This window comes from Xiphophorus hellerii, chromosome 18 (genome assembly GCF_003331165.1).
Source record: "Xiphophorus hellerii strain 12219 chromosome 18, Xiphophorus_hellerii-4.1, whole genome shotgun sequence".
In the NCBI taxonomy this organism is placed as follows: domain Eukaryota; kingdom Metazoa; phylum Chordata; class Actinopteri; order Cyprinodontiformes; family Poeciliidae; genus Xiphophorus; species Xiphophorus hellerii.
In genome coordinates, this window is record NC_045689.1 from 9,751,269 (window position 1) to 9,772,515 (window position 21,247).

Genomic DNA, 21,247 nt, shown 5'->3' on the forward strand with positions numbered 1-21,247 from the left:
GGTCACTTTCCTTAAGAATAATAAAACTCAATACAAATGGAAATTAATGCACCGCTTATGTCTCTTACAGTTCTGATTACAGAATAAAAATGTGTAATGGTGCTAAATGAATATTAATAAGGTAGTAGGTCCTCATAACAGCAACATTACCTGAGGGTGTCCTCAGCAGGGAACAGCAAAATGATGGTAACACATCCCTGAAACACAGACACATTAGCGGCCTCCTGCAAAGAGCTTATATTTTTACAGAAGTGGACAGTGATACAAAAATCTGTAGTGATGTAAAAGAAACCTTACTTTAAAATGCTTAACAGTGCAAACTGAGGTGCAAAAATATGAAATTATGTACAAAATCTGGTATGTTTAAGCATTATATTTTAAAAAATATGGAAATAAATAACCTACCTACAAATGAGCAAATTAAGGGATAGAAACAAATATTTTCTCACTGTGTTTTGTCATTCTTGACTTATGTGTTGGAGTACAAGCTACTTAAAGGGATTAGAAAAAACTATATATTAAGTTCCCCTTCAAATGGCACAACAGGCTCAGAAGACAGAAAACAACATTAGGACAAAAGCTGTGCATCTGAGACGTCTCCCTTTACCAACAAAACTTGTACTCAAGTGGAAAGATAATAATATTCCTCCACTAAAAGTATGAAGTTGTTGAAGTAAAATTATTCCTACAAGTATGGCTTGTGATGTCACACCTCTGCATGTCGGTTATGTAATTTGATTAGGACTTACCTCCATATCTCCACATAGAAAACAACATTTATCAGAGCCAATGTAGCTGCATTGCAAACAAACAAAGTAAACACATCAAGTAAAGAACTGTAGAATAATTTTTAAGATCTTCTTATGCAGCTCACCTGTAGCTTAAAGTTAAAGGTATAGTTTCCAGGCCGCTGATCTGGCAGTAAGGCTCTAAAGTGGAAATTTCATAAAACTGAATCTCTCTGTCCCTGAAAAATAAAGTGCTCAAGCAGATTAAATCTAAATCCAACTTCTCATTAATGAGAAAAAACATCAGTGAGGTCAATAAAAAGTTCTCACCCTGTTCCGATCATCAGCTTGTTGTATTCTGACATCATAGTGAAACCGGTTATCCACTTTGAACTTCTTTTGCCAGATCCCTGACTCTACAAACAGGACCAAATAAAATTTAACAATTGAGAACAGAGTTTTGTTTAAAACAAATTAAAATGTATCTGTACTGTTCTCCACCACTAATTTAAAGGCTTTGGACCCTACCTGTTTAGTAGTAAGTGAAACATTAATCAACATATTTGATTTGTATTTGCTTCAAGATTTTAATGATGACATTTAGTCAAAATGTAATGTTTATTACTTGTTTCATAATTGATGAGTTACGTTTTTATGATGCACAGCACTTTGAACTGTCTTGTTGCTGAAATGTGTCATACAAATAAACTTGAATTGACTTAATTTTATTAACTTCAGAGTTAGAGTAGATAATAAATCACTAACCATATTTGAATAACAGCCTGTCATCTGGACCAACGTCTTTAAAGGTCTGTTTTGTTAGCATGGATATGCACACTGGTCTATAGAAATAGGACATCCCTGGGAAGTTTCAACACTAACAACAAAATTTTAAATTTAGATACATAAAAGAAACAAGTTTACTTTATGAAAGACATGGCAACAAAACCAAAAAAAACATTTTAGACGTTTCTCATTTCACCCTTTTGGAATGTCGTATATTTATATTTCTGAACGGTTTGTCCAAGCCTTTTTAGGTTCTTTGGGTTAAACATCTTGTTCCCACCATCCATCAGTTTGCTTTGAGAACATTTTATAACCATTTTATCAACCAATAACTTTACTTTATTATAAGGTCATAGTTTGCAGAAAGGCTAAAAAGAATTGAATCCCTGTAATATGCATGTCTAGTCTTATTTAATTTATCAGAAACCTTGTTTGTCAGATTAAAATCACCTTTTGGAAAAAACAAACAAGCCTTAAAGCAGGTATTAAACACATTGTTTATTAGCCCTGATTTATGTACAAAACTGTTTTTATTGGGCTGATTTAATATTCTGATCTTAAATGTAATGTTTTAATTAGCTTTAAATGAAAAATAATTATAGTTCACTGAAATAAAGGCTTAAAGCTATAAGAATATGTGTAATTAAGCAATATATTGAGTTACACAGTGTATATTGAGCTATGAAAATAAATTAATATTTCATTAAGATTATAATATATTAAATAGGTCTGACTATTCTCTGTTTTTGCTTTATGAGATGTTGTTTTTCTTCCTACTACTTTAGGTGTTTTAAGAATAGATTCTTTTTTTTAAATCCTTCATTAATAAATTAATTAACATTCCAGGAGCAATTCTAAAAGCTAATACCTACAAACATGTGCTTGGTCCTCTGAGGTTTAAGGTCAGGACTCCACTGACAAATGAATCCATCTTCTCTCATTGTTAACACGCCGCCATCGTGGGTGGAGTGGATGTTGACTACAGGAACGCCATGTCCGCCATCGTTCATGATGGCTGGCAAATGAAAGGCCACCTGCTTCCTGCGTCTCACAGTTTCCATCTTTGCTTCGTACTGCTGGAGCAGATAGGTGGAGAACTCCATCTGCATCACACATCACATTCCTTCCTTTGTGAAAAGTGTCCAAACATGTGGAGATTTACTGAGATACATCTTTAATGATTTGTCTACTATTTTATGTGCGCAAATAACTACTTATTTCTCTGTATTATAAGATGTCTTACTAGGTAAAATTCAAAGACTGTTATATACAGTGATCTTGACACTACAGAGGCAACTACTGTATATCCCAAGGTACTATGCTGATGTCTGTCCCAGTTACAATTGATCAATAAATACCAGCTCAAATATAGTTGCCATTTTTTCTACATATATATTTCATACTATGCTCTTTTATACTCAAACAGAACTTGAATATGACTCACCCATGAAATCCTTCCTTGATCAGAGTAATCAATCTTTTTGAACAAACTATATATCTCTTCATTGCTCTGTGAGATGCAAGAAACGAAAAAAGAAAATTAACCTTTTTTCTAAATTTACATTGGCTTGATACAACTACAAACTGAAAAATATTTGATTGGAATTGTATGAGATGGACCAACACAAACTGGAAATTAAAAAAGAAGACAAATCACAAATTAAATTTAGTTTGATGTGAATTTGTATTTAGCCTCATTTGGAGATATGTTTTTATAACATTTTTACCCATGGAGACACTTTTTTTTCTTTCTTTTTAAAATACATCAAGCTCAGTAAAATTAAATAAAGAGCATATCAACAGTAATTTTTTGTCAAGCTGTTTGCTCAGGGTAATTATGCTACTGGAAGATGAACCTCTCCAGCAGACTCAAATTTTTTGCTATCTCTAATAGGTTTTCTTCTAATATAACTAAATATTTAGCTACATTGATCTTCCCATCAACTCTCATATTATCCCTGACTGTGGTTAAGAAAAATGTCTCCACAACTTGATGCCCGCATCACCATGTTTTACTGTGAACCTGTTTGCTGTGTGTGTGGCAAATGAGATTTATTTTTGCCTCACTTTCAGGTGACTTCTGAAAATCATAATCTTGATTGTGCTCCAAAATTATACGCTACTTTGTGTTGGTGTTTCATTTAAATTTTTATTTTTTTTTAATCTATGGAAATAGTGTTTGTTTTAATAAAACAAAATGTGAAAAAAAATAATAATAATTAAATCACTTTCCAGGCTGTATGCCAATACTTGTGAAATTATGGTCAAATGATATAAAAATAATTATTGTCTTACCATGTCAGAAACATCCAAGCACTTTTTCAGTATATGTCCAAAATTCTTTGCATCAGTGTACCCTGCCCCACTCACATCAGATTCCTTTGTATGAAAATTATAATGTGATGTGATAATTTTTACATGGGTAAAATTTGAAAGGTATAATTTTCAAAGTACCTCAAAGGACAGTTTCAGTTCCTGGAGTTCATCTAACGATATCTTTTCATTGATCTTGAGATAAAAGGAGAAACAGAAGTTACAGCATTAATCACAATTATAGAGATAACTTCATGAAACACTTTGGCCACTTGAAGGATTTTAGTTGAATATTTATTTCGGGTCCAGACAGATCCACTCACCAGGCAGTTCATAAAGTCAGAGTGCTAAAAGGAGAAATGAATGACTTAATTTGATCATTAATAACCAGCAGATATGGGCAGGGCTTCACCTTTGCCTATCAATGACCCTAACGAGCGCGTTAGAGCCCTCAGCCAGATAACAGGCCACGCTCTCCGAGTTAACAACTCTTCTAAGTTTTTCAGCTGTTTCCTAGCAACTGATCCTTCATCTTGGAAGCTGTTTGATCTACCATTAATAAATAACAGGGATAAACAGCTTAATTCCTCAAGGATGTAACTAGAGCTGAAGTCTCCCCACGGTATTCCCTGAATTTGTAAGATAACTGTTTAATCACTCAAAGTGATGAAAATGGTGAGAGCATTCGCATATACTTGACTGCTTTCCAAATCCCTTCATAGGAGATGCATAACTTTGAACTCCTGAGCCTGCTTCTCTTAATCTGTTATGGCACATTGCTTGCTACATTAAGCAGGAGAGTGTGACTGACATCTGCAATGGAAACCCAGAAACTTGAGCAATGCATTGGCAGCCCAGCCTCCTGCATCATTTTATCGTTCCTGTCAGCTCAGAAGCTCAAATTCGAATTTCCTGGGAAACCTTTTATGTAGTTGGCTCGACTATAGCTTGAAGTGCTTTGGGGCTCTGGGAAGATTGCCCTGCCTGATGTACTGTCAGGCTGTGTGCAAACTGGTCATGAACTTTATTTATGTAAATTAGTAAAGCATTATATCGTTTTCTGATAGCTGAGACCAAGCTGGGAAACAGAAGCGCTGCAGCATACTAGTGACATCTTCTGGCTAAAAGTCAAAGCTCCTCAAAGAAGGCCCATGAAAGGACTAAGTAACAGTGCTACTAAATTAGCACAAGATGTTTGAGACAGAGATACTTGTTTCAGCACTGTACCTCAAAGTGATGTGTTGAAAATGCACAGTGCTGCAGTTGTCTCCTGATTTTAGATTCTTCTATTGAGTGTCTTCTATTGTTCTGTTTCAGCAGCTCTCGCTCCAGCCATGCTGGTGTTTCCCTTATCCTGATCCCCTGCTTTGTACTTCCCAGTTCAGAGAAGATGCTGTAGGATTTCACATTATAATCAAATGTTTGTTTTCATCTTTTGACAAACTTGCTATGGGTCTTACCTAAAGAAGGTGAAAGAAGTTCATGAAACAGTTCGTGTTAATTCAAACCTTTTTAGGGATATGGAGTCTCATCGTGTTTAACAGTAGAAATATACAGCCAGAGTGTGTATACCCCTTAAACCATTTCATAATTTGTCATGTCACAGCCAGAAAGATCTGTGTTTTCATTGAGGTTTTTGTGCTCAACCAACACAAAGAAAAAGATGTGAGGTAAAAAGGCAAAGGACAACAATTTCCAAAGCTTGTTTTGCAAATAAATCCCTTAACATAAATAAATACCAGGGATACCAGAGATAAACAATATGCCAAGTATGGAACAATAACAGTAACACAAAAATCAAAGTCCCACAGATTATGACAGGGTTAGGCTACAAAACAACATACCAAGCTTTGGCCATCTCACAGAGCACTGTTCAATTTATCATCTTTGTATGTAAAGAACAGGCCACCACAGCAAACCAACACCGTCACACGGTCCACCTAAACTATCAGAGAGCTTTAATCAGAGGGGCATCTGAGAGCCTCTCATCATCAAAATCTCATAAAAATGCATCTAAGTGTGTAGGAGCATGACAAAATGTGAAAAAGATCAAGGGGCAGGAATACTTTTGCAACACATTGCAAAAGTATTCTCCAGAGATCAAATTTCCTGCAACTCTGCGTATTGCTTTAAGAGCCATGATAACAGAAAACATTTCTTTAGATTTAAACAGAAGTAAAAAAAAAAGGTCTGAAATTTATCTCTCAACCAAACAATTAAAGAACATCTAATCAAAGATTAGTTTTAGGATTTTTTTCACACGATTGTCTCTATCATGAGAATAAGGAATACCTCATCATATGTATGCTTTCCAATCTTCCTAAAGCTGATGAAGGGCGGGTGGTTTTCTCCAGTTGCATTCTTGCCAAAAATATTTAAAGCTGTTGTGACCTAAAATCTAAGGGACAGAAAATTTCTTCAGTCCATCCACCAAACAGCCATTAGACAAACAGATTCCACATTTGTCTACCTGACACAGGATCTAGTATTACACCTGAACAAAGCAGGTGGTAGATGGTAACCAAGAAACCAAGTGACAACTGAAACCACAAAACTGAAAGCATTGCCCCTCTACATACAAAGAAAGAAACAACTACCATCAAACTCAGAGCACACTGAACAACTGAAAGTGAGAATATTTTTTATATTTTATTTATTTATGCTTTCTTACAACACAGTGGCTTAATTTTAAAACATAATAAGCATGCCTGGTAGACTATCAAGAAATCATTTTTCATCCAATGAGAAACTGTTGTACTATTACACATAAAAAAACTATATGAAATTAAATTATTGTATTATTTTCTGTTCATTTATTGAGACACAACCAAATGAAAAGAATTTAAAAAACTAAAAAGATATACGATATGTAGGTCACTATTTCATAACATAATGTAGAGACAAGCACCATACGCAGCTTGTTGATAAAGTATTCACATCTCATGAATAATTTTAGATTTTGTCACATTAGAAACATGAAATAGCAAAAAAGAATATCGCAATATCTGTTCTATGCATTCACTCCTTTAACTTGATATGTTGTAAAACTTCCTCTCACTTCATCTGGTGCTAAGAGTTGGAGCATATCTTTGACAGCTTTATACATTTGGAAAAGAATATTTTTCATATCTTCCACTTCACAGATATGTACTACTTTCTGCTGGTCTCACCAAGAAAATCAATCCCAATTGAGGCTGGAATGTAACAAATGTCAAAATGTTAAATCAGTATTCATTCTGTTCATTCAGTTAACATAAAGAATCACTTTATAAAATTCACAGAAATAACCAATTTACTAGTAAGGTTCAGAAAGGTCTGAGCCAACTTAATAGGCAATCTGGTGATTGGAGATATTGCAAAACTGCAGCGAGTTTATTTAATGTTTCCTGATTTTCTGAACATGTTTTCACTTAAAGCAACTCACACAGCTTTGTGACCTGCAAATTCAAGAAAAAAAATACAAATATAAGAAAACCAACCTTTTACAATTAACTTGTTAAACTACTTGCAGTGCTAGCCTTCATCGGGTAACAAGTGCAGGATAGTTGACTCTCTTTCCGTTAAACGTGTCATAGGTTGTCTACTGAATGTGGACATGTCTTTGAATAACTATTAAGACTGCAATGGAAATCAGAGAGCAACATAAAAAAAACTACAGCTGGTGTTCATGTTCATGTTAAGAAGTTTTAGAAAAGACACTACTTACACCATGGCAGATAACTCTATAATATGTGCTGCTGTTCTGGAATATATTTTGCCAAAAGTTCAGGTTTTCCCTTTGGCAGCCAGTAATTGGCTGTCATTTCAGAGTCAGTAGGAAGAGTTGCCTGTTTGTGAAGCCTGTTGTGCAGAGGTGCAAGCTTTTCATCTTGTTATTTTGTTGTCATTATGTCCTGTCAAAAAAGCAGCGCAAAAAAACAAAAGAAAATGAGCTAATTAGAAAAATGGGATGTTGGTTTTGAGTGTGTGCTTTTTCATCTTTACTCAGTTTCTACTACATGATCAATGCTCACAAAACCATGTATGATGTATGTTGAGACGAAGTCCGGGTGTAGGTGGAACGGTACCGTGCTAAAAGCCTTACATGTGTATCTCCCAGTCAGATGTGAGATATTTCCGAGGAAAGACTGCAGAACAGTGTGGAGCATCCCTTTGGCAACCTCCATTCCAAAGTTACCCTGGGGAAAAACTGCTTATTTTAAAGGCTATGTAAATAAGGACCATTCAGATATTTAATACTCAGGCTAGCACAGTCTAAAAACAGACTTGAGTGGGATGTGGGTTGTTTCTCAGATATCCTGAGGCTGTTCCTGTGTAAATGTGATCAGGTTTACAATGTGGTTTCCAGTAACATTCCCTACTGTATACAGTTGAGCCAAGAAGTCCAGAATGTGAAGAGGAGCCTATAAACCAGATAGAAACAGGGTGCCTATGTGTGTATTAACATGGAGTTAGATACACAAGCAAATAAAGTCTTAGCATTCATTCTTAATTTAGTGCCATGAATTAGTTGTACAACAGGATATCAGCAGCTGAGTGTGGTTAGGAGACAAATTGTCTTCTGAGAGATGCTTCATTAAAATTCCACCACTGCTAACACTCTACAGACGAAGCAAATAATAGATATACAGATCTGTTAAAGTAATGCAGGCATTTTATTGAGCAAGATAACGATAATACACTTCCGTAAGGGCTAAACGTTGCAGATTGTAATAGAAATGGCATATAAATAAACAGAAATTAGCACCTTGGAACTTGATTTTAAGATAATGAGATAATTAGACTAGGCAATTAAAGAAGTGATGGACTGGCGACCTGTTCAGCGTGTACCCTCCGTTGAAAGCTGGAGACAGGTATCAGCACCCTTCACAACCCCACAATGGAGAAGGGTGTTGGATAATGGGTGGATGGATGGCTGTGGCAGAACGGAGCTTAACAAGTCCTGGGGGAAAATGAAATTGTAAAAATGTGAAACATCAGGAAAATAGGCTTTTGACTTTTAAATCTGTGCATATTTCTCAAGTCTTGGTGTTTGAGTCCATTCTGATATATTGTAGAGTACTCCCTGGTTCAGTATATCTAACATAATCAGACATCACTGTTTAACAGGCTCCAAAAGACAATAATTATCTTTAATAATAATTATCTTTCATTATCAGGTGTGACAATGGCAATTAATATTAGGTTGTCTTTATCTGTTTTTGTGTGGACGGCCATAACTGTAAATTGGACTGGATCTGTCTGAATGCTAACTGCGTCCTTCTGAATTCTAACTAGGACTAAACAATGTGACCACATGACACAGTTTTTTACTTTCTTCCAAGCCAGCAGAACTCGGCACCTGCCCTCACTGCTAAAGGTACCAAAAGCTAGTTTACTGACCATGGTGTTACTGTGCTTGAATGGACAGTCAACCCGCCTGACCTGAACCCTGTAGAAAATTTATATGCTGTTGTCAAGAAGAAGATGGAAGATATTAGAGCAACAATGCAGATGAACCGAAGGGCGCTATCAAAGCAAGCTGGGCTTCCATTACGCAGACGCAGTACCACAGGTTGATCCGCTCCGTTCCACACCCCAATGATGCAGTCATTCATACAAAAGGATTCCCAGCACAATGTTGAATGTAGACAAATGAACAAACTTTTCAAAAGCCTGACATTTCTGTTGAAACTATCCTTTTGTGTTGATCTTTGGGGTTTTCATTATCTTAATGTATATCTGTATAATATATGAGTTTAGGTTTCTGAAATCAGTAAGAAAAATATTGAACTTTTTTCCACAATATTTGCATTTTTGGGGATTTTCCTGAAGTTTCAATAAACTAATAAATGATTTAAATACATAATAAGCATTAAAAAAATTTTGTCTTAAATATTAAGCTGGTCACAGCTGATATTGACTAAAATTGTCAAGCGTACAAAATAAAAAAGAATTAAGGCTGCGATCTATAACATGTGTAGTAAAAGAATAAATTAATTATGCTAGAAATTGTTTTAGTTGGGGTGTATCTACATAAATACCTCTGCCATATAACCTGGTGAGCTTTGTTTTATCTGTATATATTCAGTGATGTAGAAAAGGACATCTGTGTAAAGTTGGGTCTTATTTTAGAAATCAATACTATTGTTGTTATTGTTGAGACATTTTGACTTAAAAAATTCAGAAATTAGAAAATAAATTCTATTAATGTTTTAGTTCTTTAAGTGAACATATGACAAAATCCAGCTAAAATTAGCAGTTCAAAAACAGTGATTGGAAACCAACTACCCAATCTCTAAGTTATTATATCACAATAGTCAGTGTTTGGTGACATTACATGATACATTTAAAATAGAAATATGTTTTTTTTATATAAATTTTACTAACATATTGTATAGTATTTTGCAACAAGATTAATGAGCTTAAAAGCTGTATTTCTCCCTAATTGCTGATACCAGGTTGTGGAAAAATAACGTGAAACTAAAATAACTAATATTTTTTTTCTTTTTTTTCATGTCATATATATATATTCTAATGAGGTTCAGAATTATTTTATTTGTTATGCTTTTATTTATTTTTTTGTTTTTAGTAGTAGTAGTTTTCATTTATGCATGTTATTTTTTATGCATTCTCTTATTTCAGTAACTTTGCACTTCCTGTTGCGAATGCAACAACAACAAAGTATTTTACAACGAACGGCTTTGTTGTGGACTTTTGTATTATTTTTGTATCCTCATACTTGGAGACATTGATTTTCAAACTTTAAGTTTAGCGCCACCGTCCCGTCGTGTTTTGGGCAGCCAACCGCACAACAAACGGAGCTCGGCCAGCGAGTGTCCAATAAGATATCCAAGAAGTTGGCGGCAGCCAATGTCCGACAGCCGGAGCCGAACACACCGGATAAACAAGGAGTCCTCGTAGGCAAAAGACCGCGCACTCACGGTGCTACTTGTCCCATTGTTTGAGAGATACAACTAGCGAAAGGGGTAAGCATTCCTCAGTATTATCCTGTGTAGCACATATGAGAGAAACTCTGGGGTGTTTTGTGTTTTGCATTGTATGTTTGCGTATAAAGCTGAGCTGGATGGGATGCTTACCCTTTATGAAGCTGGTTTATGATGCTCATTTCACTACGTTGACGCCCTAGGCTGCCATTAGCTGCTACTAACGAGACAAAGGATAACTTATCCAGTAATTGATTTAAAAGCTACTTATTCTGCGTTAGCAACGTCACCTCATGTGTAAGCAGCTGACAGAGAGGATGGCTCCCCTGAACGTTAGCCCACTGTGCTAGCCTGTTAACGGCAGCTGCTTATTGAGGCTGTGCTGGTATGTTTGAAGCTAACGCTAGTTTCTGGTCGGTTAGCTCTGAGTGGTGCTGAGGCAGCCCGCCTGCGATGAGACGGGCGGAGCATCTTTTTCCGACATCATGCCCACATAAAACCAAACTTTAATACAAATATTAAAAACAAAATACTAGAGTGAGCACAACTGCTAGTTATATTGACGCGGAAAACCAAAATGTTTGTGAAAACAGAACGTCTTGCCCTTTTAATAAGTCTAATCAGCCATTTTAATGGCTGCCTCTTAAAATGAGCAGTCTGCCTAGCTTAGCTCGAAGCTAATGCTAAAAGCGAAAGGACACAAAGCAAGAGCGGAGCCATAATGGCTAACGGCTAGCGGAAAATCAAAGGAGGCGGAGGCCATTGCTAATGTATTCATTTACAAACTGAAGCCGGCTCACAGGAGCGCTGTCATCAAGATACTTCATATAAAATATAGCAGCTGCCTGATTTCACATAGTTAGCATTATATCGCTGTGGATAGCTAAAGCTACAGTAATGAGACGCATTTTGTAGTTTACATAAATTTAATGTTGGCCCTTTATACAATGGATCATCAGTCACTCCAGAAGCCCCCCCTCCTCCTCCTCATATCCTCCCTGTTTAAACAATAGATGGGACTGACAAAGCAGGAGGGAGACAGTTCAGCAAAGATAAATTTGCATAACACTGCTGTTTTATGACTTCTCTTAGATGACTATTTTTTATGTCGTTTTTTTTTTTTTTTTCCTTTTAGTAAGACAAGATGGTGAAGGATCCCAAGAAGCCCCGGGGCAAAATGTCCTCATATGCCTACTTTGTGCAAACCTGCCGAGAGGAGCATAAAAAGAAGCATCCTGATGCCTCTGTCAACTTCTCAGAGTTTTCCAAGAAATGCTCTGAACGATGGAAGGTAAAAAATGTGGATGATTTCTAAATCGATGATTTTTTTGTAAACCTTTAATCTGCCATTTCTGATTTCGGAAACATTTTTGAAATTGGAATATTTTTTACCTCCACTTTCTAGATAGAAAAAAATATATACATATATGTATCTTGATAAAATGTCTAAGAAATATACAAAAAAATATTTTATATCAAAAACAACTACAAGTTGTAAAGCTGTACAGAAAGAACATCTATTGGACAGCTTGTCTGTAATACTTAAATCAAGATATCAATGTAAATCAATACAGTATGCTTTCTTTACCGGCCAGACTTCAGTTTAGTATTTTTTTCACTAGATAGATTGAACTTATAAATCTCTTCTTTATAGATATTCATGGTATGTTGACATCAATCAATGTTAGTCTTTATTTATTTATTTATTTTTTACATATGTGTCCAATTAGTAAAACTGGTTTGATATGAATAAGCAGTGTGTATTTCTATATTGTTGCCATTTGTGTAAGCGATCTAGGAGAGGGTTGTCCATGTAGTATTTTTTAGGCATGTGACAGTGACGTGCCGCAAAATTTCAAGGTGTTTAACAGAAGCAAAGAAGCAATGTTACCGCCATGTTTTTTTGTTGTTCTTTTTATTGTTTAGAAAGGTTAGCAGTATTGAGATTTATATTTGCCCAACTTTTCATTGGGACCACCCAAAATGATTCACCAAAAAAGCCCAATCACCCAGGTGGAATCACAAATGTGCACACTTCCATACCAGGGTTGAGTGCCTTGGCCAAGGGCCCCAAGTTTGGTCACCTCAAAACATAGACGGGCCCCTATATGGAAAAGATATACAGTAACAAATCAAATTAAAATCCTTAAACAGATAATATAGAGCAACTTTCCTGTGAAATGATCAGCTTCTGGTTATATGCTGAAGTTTTAGCTCCTTAACTTTCTCTAAGCAGCCTGGAGCGACATCTGACATGCTGCTGTAAAAAAGGCAAAAGAAAAAATGAAAAAAAGAAAAGTTTCTTTCTCCAGCAGTTTTTGCCTCTTACCAATACTGAAACTACCAAGACTTTTTATATCAAGAACAACTTGCATGCAGAAGAGTGTTGCTGATAATGCAGCCTGGTTTGTTCAGTTAAATGTAAAAAAAAGTCAAATATTTAGTTTCTGACACTCTTATTAGGGCTGGTAAAGAATCAAATAATCCAATTCAGGTCAACAGTCCAGTTCTTGGTACCTCTTTGATAAAAAATCTAGCAATCAGAAATAAGCTTTATGTTCTAAAGGTATTTCTTGTACGGTGTTCTATATTGTAAATGTGTTTTTATGTTTATGCTTTATTTTTTTTGTCTTAAAGACAATGTCACCAAAGGAAAAGGGAAAGTTTGAAGACATGGCCAAACAGGACAAGCTGCGTTATGAGAGGGAAATGAAGAACTACGTGCCCCCCAAGGGCCAGAAAAAGAAACGATTCAAGGACCCAAATGCCCCAAAGAGACCACCGTATGTACCCTGAAATAAAATCACTGTCTCGATTTCCTTATATATATTTCACAAGTTGTTTTTCTGCCTGTAGCTTTTATATTAATAATAAATCCCATACCCTATAGGTCTGCGTTCTTTCTCTTCTGCGCCGACTTTCGCCCCAAGGTTAAAGGTGAGAGTCCTGGACTCTCCATTGGGGACACGGCCAAAAAGCTTGGAGAGATGTGGAACAGCTTGTCTGGAGAAGAAAAGCAGCCTTACGAAAAAAAGGCTGCCAAGCTGAAGGAGAAATATGACAAGGTGAGTGGTAACTATGCTGTAATTAAAGTGAGTCTGATTCAGATCTGATGGCCATGCTTTTTCCTTTAAATACAGTTTAGAGATTATTTTATTATTGATAGAGAAAATTATTGTGATTAAAAAGATATTTGACCTGCTCTCCACAGGATATTGTGGCATACCGCACAAAGGGCAGAGTGGATTCAGCACCAGCTGCTGCAGCGAATGACGATGAGGACGATGACGAAGAGGAGGGAGATGAGGAGGAGGAAGAGGAAGAAGAAGACGATGATGAGTAAATCTCATAAGGATGGGACCGGAAGTTTTTGTTTATGCCATGTAATCCTAATGTACTCAGTTCACCATCTTGAATCATGTCAAATTGAACAGGATCATGTGTATATTTAATGTTTTTATGATGTACAGTGTTAATCTCATTTTTTTGTAAAGTTAACACTACATATCCTAAGTTTGAAAATTTTCTAGTGGTAGTTCTGTATTCCTGCCATATTATGTAACTATTTAGAAGGACTACACATCACTATTACAGTAAGTAGTCTTTAGGTGTTACAACTCAAAAATGAGATTGATGAGTTGGTAGTGTATCTTTTTTTTATTTTTAAAATTATTTTTTTATGTGCTGTCCCAGTGTCTTTTTATTGTCCTTTTGAATACCACTCTAATATCAAATGCAGCTGTCGACATTAAAGAATGTCTTCAATAAAAAATTTCTTTTTTAAGATGTTTATTTCTCTTCCTTAAAAGTTACAAAAAACCCAACATGAAGAATCAGTTTTATGGCCTCATTCTGCATTTTGGGTCTTTTATTTTAATGCTTGGAAACATCAAAATAGGGGGGGTTTGTAAAAACTTAAATATGAGTTGAGGTGGCAGCATATATTGATTGCATTGTTTAAAAAGTATTTAAAATTGTCAAACTTTATAAAAGGCAGCATCTCAGTTACTGGATTTTTCTAAAGATCACTATCTTAAAACATTTTAAGAACGGCATAGCAGCAGGATTTTTTACTTGGGAGTTTATCACTGAAAACAAAACAAAATCAAACATTGTCATGCATCGGCAATTTTTGATTGCTCCAAAATTGTGGTTTAAATGTGTATCACTTTTACCAATAAGTAAAAGTGAAAATGTCCTTAAATGTTGGACTTTGTGAAAGAATGTCAGAATCTGGACACTACAATCCCATGACTTCTTCTTGCTTAAATAGATACAGCTGTGGTTGTATTTTTATTTTTTTTTGCACTAAAATCTTTAGTGAACATGTTGCCATAGTATTTGAAAGCATAAAACCTAGATACATATGTAATTAGTTTTCATTAAACAGATTACAACTCCCACTGGTTTCTAACAGTGGATCAGAAATGTGATTTGTTGCATCTAATTTTATTTGCTTAAGAGGGACAGTGTGCTTTGAACATTTTGAATAATACGAGTCTGTTTCCCTGTATGACGGTACAGGCTAAAAAGACAAATCAAATCTCACACATGCACATCTTGTATCTTATACTGACTTGAGAGGTAAATTAAATGTAGCATATACTGTAGCAGCCAATACATTAATATTTTAAATAACACTCAGCACCCATGCTATTTATAAAAGTGAATTAGAGCCATGAAGGTACAGCAATACAACCTCCTTGTCCTGGATTTGTTTCCATCCATCCAACTTCTACACCCGCTTAACCCAGCAGGGTCGCAGGGGGAGTTGCTGCACTTCTCCAGCGGTCATTAGGCGAGAGGCAGGGTTCACCCTGGACAGGTACCCAGAGGGGACCCATGCATGCACAGAGAGAACATGGTAAGGCCAGGATTTGAAGCCTTCTTGCTGCAAAGCAGCGGTGCTACTAACTGCTCCAACTTACATCCCATGGATTTATTTAATTTTTTAAAATGTTCTGAAATCCTTTGTCCAGAAGGTGGTGCTGTAATGAAGTTGCCCCTTCTTCCAAGTTTGTGCACTTAAGTGTTCAACAGGGGCTTAATAGAGAACAAGGCATAATGTTTAATGGGACACACTAGTTTGGAGCTTAGACTGCTCTGAACAAATCTTTACAGAAACGCTCACAGTCCCACACCATAACGGTCATATGATGAAATTTTGCTTTTGGATTTTTGAAAAAGCAAAACTACTTGTAAAAAAATTGTGACTTGATTAATATGTAAGTAACTAAACACAAGCAAACATCATCCTTTCCCCTTGAGGAACGAAGTTCATTTGCTTTTGTTACAGCAACCTAAAATTCCACACAGAGACACTTTATAACAGTCCAACTGTGACATTTTAAAGTTAAACAAAGTGCATCTAATTCTGTCTGCTCAAAGGCTAAAAAAAGAAGTGAGGACAGTGCTTCCTGTGTTTTGTGTTTCTCTCACCTTTTAGTGTTAAAGTAATGACCTGGTTTTAGGTTCTCACTTGGAGTAACTGGAGAGAAAAATCTTGCAGTCACAGTGACCACAATCACTTAGGAGGGATTCAGATGTCTGTTTATTGAACTCCTCTCAGCAGCAGTGTAAAAAGTAAGCTTTTCTCAGAAGTTTTTGCCAGTAAGGTAATGAAATCCTTGTCCTTTTTTCCACAGTCTTAAAAATACTAATCCTGAATGTAGGTCAGTCAGATTTCTGAATTTCTGCTATGCTGCACACTTTAATGTCAGTGCTATTCTAAAACCTATTATTCCGAGTGGAGCCGCCCCCACCCTCTCAACTTTCTCTCATTTTACTCTGTGAATGAAAGCCTTGCTGTGTCCGAACCAATCCTGTCCAAGAAGCAGCCCAAACTGAGAAACATGCTGCTGTTCCCTTTGCACAAAGTAATCTCAGCAACAAAACTCTATGGAGAGAACACAATACCGGAGTAAAATACATGGTAGGATAAGTCATTATTACTTCTTTTACTTTTCAGTGTTTGAGTACATTTTATAAGGAAAATGTACCCACACAGCTTTGCAATATGCTTTTTGAGTTTTGTTCACAAATAAGTCTTTATATCTCATTGTTTTTGTTTTGGCAATTAAAGGATTTGGAAAGGCAAAGTTGATTAGTCACAACAATCAGGATTACGAATTGAGGAGACTGAGCAATCCCTATGGACACAAGGTTTTCCATTTGGAGAAGTTATATGGAGTAAGCTTACAGGACCTTATCTTTTTATGCCACATTCGTTTTGCTTTGAACAGGATTTTCCCCTCCAAGCTGATTTTGTAATCACATCAAAGAAATGGGTACTTAGGAGATAAACATTATAATGGAAACTACCAGACACCTAAGAAAAGTCATGCTTTTATTACTGCTTCTTATGGTAAGTTGGTCATCTAGTTAATATATTCTAATAATGGCTTCTGCACTATAGTAGCATGCTATATTTGTGTGTGTGGACTGGAAAATACATCAAAAGTTGTTTATTTTTCATCTTGTAATTACACAGGTGTTTAATATGGGGGTCTCTCATGAAAGAAATCCAGGGATTCTGAGGACTGAAAGTGAATTTTCTGGTATTGTTGACGAGCATCACAAGCCTCCCTCCTGGTATAATGCATCTGTTGATGCAGAGCTGAAGCATGGGGCAGTCAGCTCACTCGCTCATAGCAGATGGCAAACGCAGATGGCTTTCTCACAAACTGTTTATTCATTTCAAGTAAAGGAAGACACCGTGCCAGGTTCATCATCTTTTCTTCTGTTAGCAAACACGCTTGTTTGTTTACAACAGTTAATTTGACTATCTCATAAAATTCTCCAAGTATCTTGTTGTTGTTGTTTTTTCTTATTTTATCTTCAATTCGCAACACTAATTAATTTTTCCCCCTGTAATTAGCCAGATGTTGTGTTTTCACTCCACTGTTATCAGACCAAAGAGTAATTAGCTCTGGTTCACTGTGTTGACAGGAACAGTTGTGGGAAAGGTGGAAGCACAGATGGACAGTCCCACGCCTATCACATACACAGTTCAAGAGGACGATGGGGAGAACATGTTTCTCCTCAACCCCGTATCAGGGGAGTTCCTATTATCCCGCAGCCTGGACTTTGAAGCACAAAGGTTCTACATTCTCGCCGTAGAGGTGCAGCAGGGGCACTCGCAGGTATCCAGTGTCAGAGTTTACTTTAATGTGCTGGATGTCAATGACAACCCTCCTGTTTTCAGTCAGAACAACTTTACTGCATCACTGCTGGAAGACACACGTATCAGAACTTGCTTCCTGTCACTGAATGTGTCAGACAAAGATGATGGTAAGAGTTAAAAAATCTCCAGCAAAATGCAAATGAAACAAATAAAAAAATAGAAGCTGCATGACTGTGTGCAGAGTACCTGCAGATTAAGAAAAAACTCTTACCGGTTGCTTCCCATCTCTCCCTGAACATATAAGAGCAATAACATCTGACTATCTTATGAATTGGTAACAAAAACATTAAAAAGAAAAATATAATCATTGTTGATGTTATACCAGCATTTTAGTTGAGGCATATTTTGACATTGAAAACTTGCAGAATTCATGCTCAGTTAAAACCCTCACAGATTAGTAAATCAATAAACCTCCATTTCATTTGTCCTGGATTTAAAGAAAGCTGTCTGAAGAATCAAACATTTTAAGTTGCTTTAAGGCCAAACATACCTGAATTTTACTGTTATTTATAGTACAAGAACTTTCCCAAGTTAATGTTAAAACCCAAACAGTACATTTTTCTTGTAAATTCTTTATCATGGTGAGAAAACACATTTTGGGAATCAGTCATTTGCAGCCTACATTTGTGCATAATTTGTGCATAATAGTTAAAAATCAGAACTTCTATTTTATGAAATTTAATACAATCTATATGATGAAAACTTTGATATAATAGAAAGCGATTGAGATGAACCTGTTTTTGTCATCTTGATTTTAGGTGAAAATGGAGAAGTGGAACTGACAGTTGTCAGCGGTGATGAACTAGGCATGTTCTTCATACACTCAACAGGTAGTTTATGCCTGAACAAAGAGCTGGACAGAGAGAGCCAATCTTCCTATAACTTGACTGTGACAGCAAAGGACTGTGCACAGCCAGCAACTTCACAGCTCACTAGCACTGCTCGTGTAGTTGTGGAAGTGGAAGATATTAACGACAACGCTCCATTTTTTGTTTCTGCCCAACATGCTGGTATACCAGAGGACTCTGCATTGCATTCTGTTGTTATGACTCTACATGCGGAGGATGAAGACACAGGATCCAATGCAAAGATTTTGTATTATTTAATCAACTCTTCTGGTGGGACATTCCGCATTGACAACACAACTGGAGAGGTGTTCCTGGAGGAGATATTAGACAGAGAAAAGGCAGACACTCTTAATATTACAGTAACAGCCACTGATAGGGGTTCACCTCAAATAGCCACTACAATGAATTTCACAGTGCATGTTGAGGATGTAAATGATAATGACCCTGTGTTTTCACACAGCAACTACAGTTCGTTCATCAAAGAAGATGTTCAGAGAGGGACAAGCCTGTTTCATTTTGAAGCTCAGGATCAAGATATTGGATCAAATGGGCAAGTCCGGTACAGCCTGACACCAGCTGGTCCTTTCGCGGTTGACGCAGTTCGAGGTGTGCTGTCACTCCGGGATCAACTTGACAGAGAAAGGGACTCAAACTACAGTTTGATTTTAATTGCCGCTGATCAAGGGGATGTACCCAGATCTGCGACTGTTACTATCAGCATTATAGTGTTGGATGTTAATGACTTTACACCCCAGTTTTCTCCAGAACTCCTGATGATTCATGTCAAAGAAAATGAAAAGGATCCGTCTCAGCTAACATACCAGGTGCTGCTGGACTTCTTGGTTCATACTTTGTGCAATTATCTCTAGGCATAGGCTGAGATGAGATTTTCACTGCAAAGAAATGATTACAAAAAATATAAAACACTATCTAATGCCCCTGTGATTTGCATGAATTACAGGTGCAACTTTCCATCAATGAATTGTAGCTGCATGACTACATGTAGAAATATATTTTTCTGCAGAGCAAATATGGATAAAAATATAAGGGAACATCACATTTTGAAGCTTGAACAAGAAGCTATAGGGCATTTCCCTTTTACCTTTCACAGATTGTTAGGAAGACCTTCAGAAATGGAAACTGATCACATATGAAAGTGTATTTAGCTACTTCGTTCATTGCTGTGCTTGTAGAAGCTTTGAATGACCTAAACTGTCTTTGATTTTAAGTTTTCCGTTGCAGTTTGAAAATGAGGTCTAGGCTATAAAGTCCAGGATTTTGTGTGTTGATAAACACAAAATCAGACATACGGGGCCACTACCAGGAATAGGATGGACACCTAGATACAGATAAACTGGCTCATGTCTAATCAACAGATGTTTTTACTTTTATTCAATTAATGTTTTCAACTCTTTTTCAACCAGGTTTCAGCTTTGGATGAAGACTTGGGGATCAACAGTCAACTTATTTATTTTATGCAAAAAGAAAACAGTGATGATCTGTTCTCTGTCACTCCCAATGGTGTGTTCAAGATTTCACACAGCTTGGACAAGGAAAGAGAACCATTTTACACTGTCATCATAACAGCTGTTGATTCAGGTAATTCATATTCAAGATCAACATGAATTAGATTCAATATGCAAATAACACCCTAGCCAAAATTTTTCACACAGGTTTAACTTAATGAATGTCACTTTGTAAATTTGAAGGTTTTCCACCACTAACTGGCACTCTGACTATCCATATCACTGTGGATGACGTCAATGATAACCATCCTGAGTTTTCAGAGGAAGTCTACAACACCATAGTGTCTGAGGACAGTCCAATAGGCACAGTGTTTGCAATGATATCTGCGTTTGACACTGATGAGGGCATGAGTGGTGAAGTAAGGTGAAGAATCACATCCAAAAGAGATTTTATGTGGTAGACCAACAAATTTGTTGCACAGTTGTAAGGTGAAGGAAAAACGATACCTGGTTTTAGATTTTGTTTTAAAAAATATGAATTTGAAAAGGTTGGTTTGCATTTATATTTATCCCTCTTTACTCTGATACCTCTTAATAAAATCCAGTCCAACTAATTGCCTTCAAATGGCTTCTATATAGCAAAGAAGCTCCATTGACCATATGTACAATTTGATCTCCCATAAAACACACGTTTTATGGGAGCTATGGGTGTTTCATAAACCTCACACCTGTATTCAGTCTGTGTAATGGACTGGTTTTGATCTAAGTATTATGTGTTAGAATGGTTTATTAAATGTACTGACCTAATTCCAACTGAGATCTATTGCAAAACTTAAAGATGTATCTACTAAGTATTGAATCAAATGAGCTGAATACATAGCTATGTCATGCATAATTTTTATTTGTGAAAAAATAAAAACCATTGATAATTTTCTCTCCACCTTTCAAAGATCTGTCACATAAAAACCTAATAAAATACAATGAAGTTTGGAACTGT

General features: G+C 36.3%; 2 protein-coding genes across 2 annotated transcripts in view; one reads left to right on the plus strand and one right to left on the minus strand.

Annotated features, from left to right (window-relative positions):
* Nucleotides 1-10,439, minus strand: part of wdr95 (WD40 repeat domain 95) — a 28,495-nt gene extending 18,056 nt beyond the window's left edge. Inside the window, exons 1-13 of the mRNA XM_032545630.1 lie at nt 7,912-10,439; nt 7,534-7,720; nt 7,307-7,445; nt 6,120-6,225; nt 5,055-5,220; nt 3,969-4,022; nt 3,810-3,893; nt 2,959-3,024; nt 2,387-2,617; nt 1,059-1,144; nt 875-967; nt 750-795; nt 151-197 (exon numbers count right to left, since the gene is read on the minus strand). Of these exons, the coding sequence (XP_032401521.1) occupies nt 151-197; nt 750-795; nt 875-967; nt 1,059-1,144; nt 2,387-2,617; nt 2,959-3,024; nt 3,810-3,893; nt 3,969-4,022; nt 5,055-5,220; nt 6,120-6,187 (941 nt within the window). The 5' untranslated portion in view covers nt 6,188-6,225; nt 7,307-7,445; nt 7,534-7,720; nt 7,912-10,439. The remainder of the gene's footprint in view (nt 1-150; nt 198-749; nt 796-874; nt 968-1,058; nt 1,145-2,386; nt 2,618-2,958; nt 3,025-3,809; nt 3,894-3,968; nt 4,023-5,054; nt 5,221-6,119; nt 6,226-7,306; nt 7,446-7,533; nt 7,721-7,911) is intronic.
* Nucleotides 10,440-10,619: 180 nt separating this feature from the next.
* On the plus strand, nt 10,620-14,537 carry hmgb1b (high mobility group box 1b). Its single transcript, XM_032545629.1, has 5 exons — nt 10,620-10,795; nt 11,889-12,044; nt 13,391-13,536; nt 13,644-13,818; nt 13,965-14,537. The coding sequence occupies exons 2-5, from the start codon at nt 11,898-11,900 to the stop codon at nt 14,094-14,096; spliced, it is 600 nt and encodes a 199-aa protein (XP_032401520.1). The 5' UTR covers nt 10,620-10,795; nt 11,889-11,897; the 3' UTR covers nt 14,097-14,537.
* Nucleotides 14,538-21,247: the final 6,710 nt, after the last annotated feature.